This window comes from Falco peregrinus, chromosome 12 (assembly GCF_023634155.1).
Source record: "Falco peregrinus isolate bFalPer1 chromosome 12, bFalPer1.pri, whole genome shotgun sequence".
NCBI lineage: Eukaryota > Metazoa > Chordata > Aves > Falconiformes > Falconidae > Falco > Falco peregrinus.
This window is the reverse complement of record NC_073732.1, coordinates 19,123,949-19,134,437: the sequence shown is the minus strand read 5'-3', so window position 1 is coordinate 19,134,437 and position 10,489 is coordinate 19,123,949. Positions and strand designations below refer to the sequence as shown.

At 65.1% G+C, this 10,489-nt stretch overlaps 2 protein-coding genes across 6 annotated transcripts; one reads left to right on the top strand and one right to left on the bottom strand.

Moving 5' to 3' along the window:
- The first annotated feature begins 1,745 nt into the window (after nt 1-1,745).
- LOC129785397 (FH2 domain-containing protein 1-like) lies at nt 1,746-4,565 on the top strand. 4 transcript variants are annotated; one of them, XM_055817448.1, is made up of 2 exons: nt 1,746-1,854; nt 2,705-4,565. In XM_055817448.1, the coding sequence occupies exon 2, from the start codon at nt 2,729-2,731 to the stop codon at nt 3,854-3,856; it is 1,128 nt and encodes a 375-aa protein (XP_055673423.1). In that variant the 5' UTR covers nt 1,746-1,854; nt 2,705-2,728; the 3' UTR covers nt 3,857-4,565. The 4 variants fall into 4 exon arrangements, with proteins under 4 accessions (XP_055673423.1, XP_055673424.1, XP_055673420.1 ...); XM_055817449.1 differs by having other exon boundaries at nt 1,833-1,854; nt 2,708-4,565; XM_055817445.1 differs by lacking the exon at nt 1,746-1,854 and adding an exon at nt 2,172-2,281.
- Nucleotides 4,566-4,737: 172 nt separating this feature from the next.
- On the bottom strand, nt 4,738-10,288 carry LOC101916414 (PHD finger protein 13-like). Of its 2 annotated transcripts, none has more exons than XM_055817450.1 (5): nt 10,089-10,288; nt 8,009-8,101; nt 7,215-7,827; nt 6,863-6,901; nt 4,738-6,753 (listed from the first exon to the last, which is right to left on the bottom strand). In XM_055817450.1, exons 1-5 carry the CDS (start codon nt 10,212-10,214, stop codon nt 6,527-6,529), a joined length of 1,098 nt encoding a protein of 365 aa, XP_055673425.1. In that variant the 5' UTR covers nt 10,215-10,288; the 3' UTR covers nt 4,738-6,526. The 2 variants fall into 2 exon arrangements, with proteins under 2 accessions (XP_055673425.1, XP_055673426.1); XM_055817451.1 differs by having other exon boundaries at nt 6,863-6,898.
- Between the last annotated feature and the right edge of the window lie 201 nt (nt 10,289-10,489).

Genomic DNA, 10,489 nt, shown 5'->3' with positions numbered 1-10,489 from the left:
ACTCCCTCCTCCCAGTCGCTTACCCTGCACTTCAGCCAACACAATTATCTGGCAGAGAGGCACTCTGTGCATCCCTGGGGTGCTTGCAAGAGCATGCTGAGCCATTCCCTCTCTCTGTGCAAGATGCCCCACGGCACACTGCTTCCCCTCCTTGTGCTGCACAGGGAGAGAGGAGAGCTTAAGTGTGCAGCTGCTCTCCTTCCCTGTCATTTATGACCGCAGGAGAAGGATGCTAGCCCATATATTACCCCCCCATGACAGACGCCAGCTCTGCGTGCTGCTGGAGGCACAGCGCACACCACAGCACATCCATGCAGCCTGCATGGGGCTCCCGCTCCCATCGTCACAGCAAGCGCTGCAGCTGCTCCAGCCCCAGATAAAAAAAATAATGCAAGCTTTGATTTTTCTCTGAGATATTGTTTCTAGGCCAAGTTGAGGCAAAGAAAAGCATCCAAATGCAAGTGCTGGGTTGGTGCCACCAGCCAGGGTGACAGGGCTTGGCCAGCCCACATCATCAGACACTGTCTGTGGCACCGGCATTACAGCAGGTGAATAACCACAGCGTGGGCGACACAGCCGAGCCTCCCCCAGGCCACCAGCTACCTGCAGCAGCCCTGAGGGGATGCAGACAGGCTCCATCCTGCTCCGTACAGCGCTCACAACAGCATCAGACAACAGGCATGCATGTCCTCACTCTGCACCATCACAGCTTCCCTACAGCAGCTCATCACAGCCACAAATAGACCCCCAGGGAGCTCAGCATTGCTTTTCAGCAGAGCGCTGAGCTCAGGCTTGCATTAGATCCTGCAAGCGCAGACCCAGCTCAGCCCAATGGCTCTATTCAACGCCCTCACACCCCAGCAACCCCATGCAGCCCTCACCAGCAGCTCCCACACTGCCCATGGGACTGGTCATGGTCTAGGTATTTACACCCAAATCACCTGTGCCTTGTCCTGGGCTTGTTGAGCTGAATTATCACCCAGAGGCATGGCTGGCTGGAGGGAGCATGGACCACAAAGCTCTGACAGATGCTCTCAGGTCCTGAGGCATTGATAAGCCATACAAATTTAGTGCTATGGGAGGAAACAACCTGAAGCCTAAGGAGATACCAGCCAGTGTTGGGCTGGGAGCAGCTGTGGCTCCTCAGACCTAGCTGAGGGGCTGCACAGGCAGAGGCTCTGCCTGCGGGACGAGGGGCAGAGGTGTCCTGTTCAGCTATCTGCTGCTTGTTCATCAGCTCAAACTGAAGAGATCCTGAGGATACGTAGCCGTGGAGCATGCTGGTGTTCCAGGTCAAAATGAGGTGCACCTTAGGTTACCCTGCGCAGTATCGGCCTGCCCAGTTGCCGGGGGTTACCGCGGGGCTAGAGGGAGAAGGCAGCAGGTAAAGGAAACATCGGCTGGGACAGAGATGGCTCCCCTGGGGAGAGAGGCTGGGAAAGCGTTCCTCCTGCCTTGGTGGAACCGAAACTCTCCCAAGATGCTGGTGCAGGGAGATGGGGCTGGAAGCCCAGCTCTGCCAGAGCCAGGACACGCCGCGGTGCCGGCTGGCTCCTCTGCCTGCGGCTGAAAGCAGCGGGGGCTGGCAGCCGTGGGGCAGCCGCGGGGTCCCGGGCCAGCCCCCCCGCCGGGGCAGCCGGCTCCTGCTGGAAGCGAAACTCCGTGGGTGTCGGGAACCGAAACCGGCGGCGCTGCTGGCGGCGGCCCCCGCCCCCTGCGCGGCGGCCCAGCCCTCGACCGGGTGAGCGCTACCGCGCCCGCTGCTCGCCGCTGCCCTCCTCCCGCGGGGCTGCTGCGGGCGCGCCGGTGGCGCGGCGGCCGTCGGGGCTTGGCAGCGCGGCCGGGTCCGGCCAGGTCAGCCCGTCCCTTCGTGCTGGGGGCCGGGCGCGGCCACTGCCCGCAGGCGGGGACAGAGCGCCGGGCGCCGGGGCCTCCGCCCGGGGGCGGCGGCTGAGGGGTCAGGCGGGAGAGACGGGGCCGGGAGAGGGAGCGGAGGACGGGAACCGGCAGGGGAACCGACCCGCAAGACCCCCGGGGCGCGGGGGGCTGCAGGGGCCCGTCCCCAGCCCAGAGCAGGACGCTGCTCGGGGGCCGGGCGGTGTGGGAAGGCAGCGGGGGAGCGAGGCGGCGGCGGCCCGGCCCCGACGGGCGGGATGGCCGAGCGGCTGCTTCCCTCTAGCGGGGAGCGGCGGCAGCTCGGCGGGCCCGGGTGCACCCCCGCCCCGGGCCGCCGCGGGCACGTGGTGCGGGCGGGGCGCGCTTCCGGCGCGGCGGCGGATCGGTGAGAGCGGGCGGCACCGGGCGGCGGCGGCGGGGAGCGGCCGCCGGTGGCCGGGGAGCTGCGGGTCCCCCGCCGCGGCCTCGGAGCACGCGTGGGGTGCCCCGGGGAGGCGCTGGGCGGCCTCCCCACGCGTGCCCGGTGCCCCGCGGGGAGCCCGCCCAGTTCCCGCGCAGCCGCGGCACCCACGGGCACCGGGGAGAGCCCCCTGTCCTCCGCGCCGCCCCGGGGCAGGGGCGCAGGCAGCCCCCGCCCCACGCAGGGCTGGTGTCACGGGTGGCACAGGCACTGCTGAACCAGCCGGCGTGCCGCTGTAGTGTGTGGGGACAGCCGCGCGGGCAGGGGACGCTGGTACCCCGGGGGTGTGTGGGAGGAAGGGGACCGGGGCTTTGGGGACATGCCTTCAGCTGTGTTCTGTACCCACAGCAGGAGACCCTCTGACCCGTAGCGATGGGGAGACCCAGGAAGGAGCCTGCTGGCGCGTCCTCCCCTCGGCCGGCCACGGCCGCCCCCAAAACCGCCCCTGCCGAGCCGCCACCTTCCACCTCGGCCGCCCGGGCCAAGGCTGTGGCTGTGGGAGGCCAACGCAGGAGTGCTCCCGCTGCTGGGGCTGCTGGCCGGGGATGGGGGACAAAGCCAGGCTCCTCTCAGCCGCGACCTGCAGCATCCCGCGGAGCCCATGGAGGTGCTGGGGACCAGCGTGGAGCACCTGCCGGGAGTTGCTCTGCAACCCAGAAGAAGACACCTGATGCCAAAGGAGCTGCTAGCCCAGCTGGACCTGACCCACGTCCACAGAAGAAGCAGCCTGGGGCTGACCCGAGCGTGGCCTGGGACCAGTTCCTGCCCCCGCTGGAGAGCCAGGACATCCCGTGGGTGGAGAAGGAGACCCGGGGCCAGCGGAGCAACCCCAAGTGGTACGAGTGGCGGGAGAACCGCATCACCGCCTCCATGGCCCCCAGGATCGCCAACAGCAAGTTTGCCAATGGCAAGACGGCTGAGGTGCCCCAGTCCTACCTGAAAGCAGTGGTGAGCTCCAGCCCCAGCGTGCAGACGCCAGCCATGTCCTGGGGGGTCCGCAACGAGAAGGTGGCCGTGCAGGCCTACGAGCAGCTGAAGTCGCAGGCGGAGGGCAAGCCGGTGCGGGTGGAGGACTGCGGCCTCTTCATTCACCGGGAGAAGAAGTGGATCGCCGCCAGCCCCGATGGCATCATCAAGGAGGCAGCCACGGGGAAGGCTCTGGGGCTGCTGGAGGTGAAGTGTCCCTACAAGCACAGGAACAGGACGGTGCGCGAGGCCTGCAAGGACAAGGACTTCTGCCTGGAGGTGGATGGGGACTCCTATGCCCTGAAGAAGGATCATGCCTACTTCACCCAGGTCCAGTGCCAGCTGGCAGCCACTGGCTTCCAGCAGGCCGACTTTGTGGTGCACACCACCAAGGAGACAGCCGTGGTCCCCGTGGAGTTTGACGCGAAGTTCTGGGGGCAAACAGTGCCCAAGCTGGAGAAGTTTTATACCGAGGCAGTGATTCCCCACCTGGAGGAGAAGGCAGCTGGTTCCGTCTGGGCCAAGGAGGAGTAAACCCCGCTGTCTCGCTGCACAAACCCAGCTTTGGCCCCTCATGTAGAAATTACACCTAGTTTTGCTGATGCTCTTGGACGGTTCAGTGCCTCTGCCCCAATGCAACTGTCTCAGGACCGAAACGTACCAGCAGGACCCTGCTTTGGTAAGGGTCCCTACAGTCAGTGACTCCTCCTGCCCTGGCCAGGCCAGCGCTCTGCTCCCTATGCCACCTTGTCCTGTCTCCCCCACCGTATCCCCTGCTTGACCCCTGATATTGCCTGGCAGAGGCTGGCACACCTCCAGATCTGCACAGGAAGCCAGTGATACCTCTATGTTGGAATAACACTTATTTTGTGGAGAAAACTGGATCCTTTGACACCTCAAGTGCTGCCAAGATTAAATCGTAACCCTATGCCGGAGCAGAGATAGAGCCAGGGAAGGTTTGTCAGAGCTCAAAGCAAAACACAGCTATTCAGCTAAATTGTGATGTGCCTTAAGAGCTGCAGCAAGGGCGTGTGGATGCCCCCCCCCATGCAATTGGACCTGCTGCTGCTTTGGAGTAATGGATGATGCTCGGAGTTCTCTGCAGCCTCGGGAAGATGGTGCCCATGGAAGAGGTTGGCCCCCAGCCCATGCACCTCTAAAGGACCTTCCTGTGGAGCATCCCCATGTGCCACAGCAGGGCAAGGAGGTGCTCGTTGCGCTATTAAATAGGAAGTGTACTGGCCTCTTTGTTCCCTGTTGTTTGTGCAGTTTGGTGTTTACTCTGGGGTGGGGGTGTAGCGTGGCTGAGTGAGATCCCTGTACCAGTTCCTCTCAGCCACAGCGGAAGGGGAGCACTCAGGTCCCAGGGGTACATGACACCCGAGGCCCCCCAAGCTGCGCCAAAGCCACCACCATTATGGCAAAAGTACTTTATTATATACATAAGACTCCAGCCACACTCCACAGGGCAAGGACCAGAATTCGCTATTTTACATATCAATACAAAGTAACTATAAAAACATAAAGCACTTTTGGGGCCCAGGCTTTCCACAGGAGGAGAGGCACAGGGACAAGCCTGGGGGCTGCTGAGTGACAGGGGGCTGCCCCACACCCTCCCCCAGCTGTGGTCCCACAGTAACCAGATGTGCAAGTAGGAAAGAACCCAGTTAAGAAATAGTCATGGGGACTGCTAAGTGGGTGCTGTCCCACTCCCCACTGTGGGCAGTGGTGTGACAGGGGCCAAGCCACGTGTCACCAGGACAGGAGCAGGGCCTGTGTCCCCCAGGGAAAGTGCAGAAGGCACGTGGGCCAGGCTCTTTGGAGGGGCCGTGAGGAGGAGGTGGGATCCAACGGTTAGTGCACACGGGGGCCCCAGGTCACTCACGCGCGCGCGCACACACACACACACACACAGGGGACATGGAGGGGAAAAAGCCTTCTGCTGCCAAACTTAACCAGGGGCCTGGAGAGGGCACATCCCATGTCTCTGGAGCAGCAGTTGCATAGCAGAAGGGGCTCAGGGCCCACTCTTGACAAGTCCTTAGGTTTTACTCTACACGTCCAGGAAAAAAAAAAAGCCAACTTCTCTGATGGAGGGAGTGCTGGGAAGCAAGGGCCTCCCAGCTCCTGGCTCCATCCAAGCTCAAGTCTCAGCATCCAGCTGGTGTTGAAGCAGATGCTCCACCAGACAACCCTGCAGGCAGGAGATGGCCACAGGGTACAAGCTCCAGTTGTTTTAAACTGGAAGTGAAAAACATGGAAAGCTAACCAGAGCACTCTCCTGCTCCCCTTCCAAATGGCTCCCAGTCCTGCCACGGCCAGCTCTGAAGGTAACTTCAATCTCCTACCAGGAATCCCACCCTGCTTCACACAGAAGACCTCAGTGCAACTGGAGAACATGAAGCAAGGAGGGCTGCTCAGCAAGAACAGCCTTTGTAATCATCTACTAGAGGATGCTTTTGCTGCTTCTAACCTAGCAGGACCACCCTGAGAGGCCATGGGCACAGCAAACAAAACCAGCAGCACCATGGGCCAGGGGAAGGGCCTCCCCTGTGCAGCCTACAAGGCTGATGAGCCAGAGATGGCTCCACCAACACCCTCAAAATGCAGAGCCCCAGTCTGCTTCAGGTGTCAGCAGGACCAAGGTCCCTTTCCCTCCGGCCCTGGAGAGTGGCACACTCCATGGAAGGAGCTTGCCTGGGCTGCACCTACTTGCTGGAGGAGAAGTTAAGTCTCTAGGGCTCTGCTGTCACATCCCACCCAAAGGTCCAAGGCAAGGAAAGGAAAAATAGTGAGGAAAAAGGAGGAAGGGGAGTCACATCTTGGGATAAGTGTAAGCTTCCACCACACCACAGAAAAACTACTTGGACTAGGCTTTCCTCAGCTGCCCTGGGGGAAAGGCACTGAGCCAGCTTCGTGCGAGGACAGAGATGTTTCTGAGCGACCTAGCGCGCGGCTGGACCACCCTCAGCCCCCCCCCCCCCCCCCAACCTCTGGGGTAACAAGAGCTCCGTGGCCAACACGGCCCATCCCCAGGCAGGATGTGCGTGGCAGCTTCCAGGAGTCAGAAGTGCAAGGGGGACAGCCCAGCCCTGCGGCCCAGCCCCTCCCCTGCCATTACTGTGCATTGATTGTCTAGCCAAACCGGGCTACAGTCTTCAGTTTAAAAAGGGGACCCCCCCGCCTCCCCGCTCTGGAGGAGCTTCAGTCACAGAAGCGCTTGCGGGGCACCGTCCGAGCTCGGTTTGAGCGGCGAATCTCCTGCTTGGCATCGCGGCATCGCTGGCAAATAAAAACCTCAGGCACGTTGGATTTGCGGATCTTGGCACAAGAGAGGTGGATCCAGGTAGCGCATTCATTACATTCGATCATGGGCCTCCCTGCGAAGGGCTTCAGGCAGAAGCAGGTGATCAGATCCCAGGCATCGTCATCTGGTCAGGGAGAGAGACACCAGTCAGAAACCACCTTACCAGCTACGGGTCCGGCTGTGGCCAGACTAGCCAGTTCTGCTGGTGTTAAATGGGACAGCCCCCCACTCACCTTCTGCTTTGGTGTTGGGAGCTGCTGCAAATTCAACTGCTAATGTTGCAAAACGGGGTAAAAGAAGAGAAAAAAAAAAAAGATTAGTAAGGCAGCCCTACACCTCACTTCAGACGTGTTTCAGGTCTGTACTGCTTGCCCTGTAGAACAGAGCTGCCAACGGGCAGGCCAGCTCCCTGCCCTCTGCTCTTCAGCCCCTCCAGGTCCTGAAGGTAGTCCCCTTGCTGGGAAAGGCTCAGGCCATCAACAAGCCCTCCCTGCAGCCAGCACGGGTGGCTCCAGCTGAGGGAGGGATGATACTCAGCGTTGGCTGCAGCACAACAGGGCCCTCTGCACCCCCTCTGACACTCACCACTAAGCTGGGAGCTCCCTCTGCTCGCATCTTCCCCTTCGCTTTGGTCCAAGGTACTAAAAGAACTGGGGCTTTTCCTCCCGCCAGAGCAGGGGTCATGCTCCTTTAGCTGAGGATCATCTCCTGCTGGCTTCTTGGTCCCCTGCGCTCCGTGCATCCAGTCCTTCTCCTCCATCAGCTCCTCCAGGAGGGAGTTGGGCTGGGGGTCCCCAGCCAGGTTGAGGGAAGGCTCCAAGAGCTGCTCTTTCATGGGAGGCACCTGTCCCTCCAGCGCAGCCAGCTCCTTCACCCCATCCTGCTCTGCCCCAAAGCCCTTCCTGGCACTCAGCGGCACCCTCTTCTCCACCTCCTGCTCCAAAATGAGTTTCTTTGCTGGTGGTTTCTTCCGCCTGGTTTGCTGGGGCCGGACATCGTAGAAGCTGGCGGGGAAGGCAGGGCAGCTCACCAGCAGGCTGCTGTCCACAGCCCCCCTTGCTGCAGTGTTCCTGCTCCTGCCGTCGTCCGTCAGGACGTGGCAGTCAGAGGAGTGGGACGAGGCCCAGCTATCGCTGTCCTGAGTGCTCCCCGTGCTGTTCTGGGGACTCATGCTGCCTCCGTGGGGCCAGGGCTCATTCTGCAAGAGGGGAAGATGCAGGACTAGCATAGGAGACCACAGCGCAGGCATTCAGGGTGAGGAGAAAGGGGCAGGGGATGGAGAACGACTATCCAGAAGGATCAGGAGCTGGCTCCACACAGGGCAGGGAGCCCAGAGGAGCCAGTCTTTTTGCAGCGGGACACCCTGCAAGCCCGCTTACCTCTTCAGGGTAGGGGATGTAGCCTGCGTAGGCCAAAACGAAGGTGCAGAACTGGTTGAAATCCTCCACCGTTCTCTGTCGTTTCTGCAACGGCTACAACAAACACCGCGTGTCGATTAACCCCCCTGGATACACCTACCTGAGCCGAGCAGGGCAGGCAGCCCTGGACCGCCAGGCAATTATACAAGCACATAATATTTAGGTCACCTGAACACCCATCCATCCATCCTTCCCATAACCTGCCTGCATCGGGAGATGCAGCCCGTCCCTTTGAAACCCGGGTTGCAGGGACGGGACACGGGACAGCCGGAGAGCAGCAGTGCCCGGCAGGGCTGAGTCAGAGCCTCGGGAGCTCCGGGCCGGCCGCCCACAGCCACTGACTCAAGGCCAGCAGGAGAGGGCGGGGGGACGGGGGGACACCCTGCGATCTGGGCTTACCCGGCCGCTCCCGGGGCAGCCGGCACAGCCCGGCACGAGGTCCCGCGGCCGGAGCGCCGGGGACCCACGGCCCCGCGTGTGGCAACCGCCGGGAGCCCGCGGCCCCGCCAGCCCCGCGCCGGCGTCCCCCGGGCTGGGGCCGCGGAAGCGGGACCCCCCCCGCCCCGCCAGTCCTGGGGGCGGAGGAGAAGCCCCGGCGCCGGGCCGCATCGGTCCCCCGCGGCCGGGCGGGAGGGCAGGGCAGGGGGCGGCCCCCCCCGGCCGCCGCCCGTCCCCGCGCCGGGCACCTGATGGCTCCCAAGATGGCGCCGCGCTCCCGGTCCTGCCCCAACCGGCCGCCGGGGGGGCGACCCCACCCCCGCACACGGACACCCCCCGCACGAGAACCACCCGCCCCGGCTCGGGACCCCCCCCCCCCCGGCAGCGCCCCCCCCCCCCCCGCTCACACACACACGCGCATTCCGGCCCCCCGGGCCCGCCTCGGCACGCAGCCCCCCGGGGCAGCACGGCGCGGTACAGCCCGGCCCCGCCGCCGCCCGCGGGGGCTCCGCGTACAGCCCCCCCCGCCGTGCCCACAGCCCCCCCGGGAGCTCCTCATACAGCCCCCCCCTGCCCACAGCCCCCTCCGAGGGCTCCGCGCGCAGCCCCACCCGCGGGCACACGGACGGAGCGCCCCGCGCCCCCCCCCCGGCACACGCAGAGCCCCTCCAGCCCTCCCTCAGGCACGGCCCCCCCCGGCATACACTCACACCCCCCCTCCCCGCTCAGCACACACTCACGGCCCCCCCCCCCCCCAGCACACACTCACGGCTCCTTCCCACCCACACTCACGCTCCCCCCCCCCCTTCGGCACACACTCACGGCTTCCCCACCCCCACCCCCCCCCGGCACACACTCACGCCCCATTCCCCCCCCAGCACATACTCACGGCTCCCGCTCCCCCCCCCCCCCTCCCAGCACACACGGCCCCCCCAGCACACACTCACAGCCCCCCCCCCCCCGCGCACACTCACAGCCCCCCCAGCACACACTCACAGCTCCCCCCCCCAGCACACACTCACAGCCCCCCCAGCACACACTCACAGCCCCCCCCCCCCAGCACACACTCACAGCCCCCCCAGCACACACTCACAGCTCCCCCCCCCAGCACACACTCACAGCTCCCCCCCCAGCACACACTCACAGCTCCCCCCCCCAGCACACACTCACAGCTCCCCCCCCCAGCACACACTCACAGCCCCCCCAGCACACACTCACAGCCCCCCCCCCCCAGCACACACTCACAGCCCCCCCCCCCAGCACACACTCACAGCCCCCCCCAGCACACACTCACAGCCCCCCCAGCACACACTCACAGCCCCCCCCCCCGCGCACACTCACAGCCCCCCCAGCACACACTCACAGCTCCCCCCCCCAGCACACACTCACAGCCCCCCCCCCCAGCACACACTCACAGCCCCCCCAGCACACACTCACAGCCCCCCCCCCCCCCCCCCGCACACACTCACAGCCCCCCCCCCCCCCCCGCACACACTCACAGCCCCCCCCAGCACACACACAGCCACACGCAGCTCCCCCGCCGCAGGCACACAGCCGCTCACCGAGCAGCCCCCCCACGGGGACCCCCACCCGCCCCGCTCACCTCCTCGGGCCCGGGGGAGCCGGGGCTAGGCACGGGGCTGCTCCCCGCCGAGCGCGGCCCGCCGCGGGGGACGGCTCCTCCGGGGGCCTCGCGCCCCTCACCTGCCGCCTCCCCGCCGGTGCTCATGCCGCCGGCCCTGCCCGGTGCGGTGCGGTGGGCGCCCGCCGCCGGTCGGAGCGAGGCTGGAGCGCCGCCCCGGCCGCAGGGGCGGGACCCACCTGGTGGCGGGGAAGGCGGGGGCGGGGCCTCGCGCTGGCCGCCCCGGGGTGGGATGGGGGGAGATGGGGGGGGGGCGGGGGTGCCCGCCTCCTACCGGCGCGGGTCTGGGGCCGCCGGCAGCACCGACTGCCACCGGCAACCGGGACTGGCCATGCCGGCACCTCCGGCCGCTGGCCCCGCAC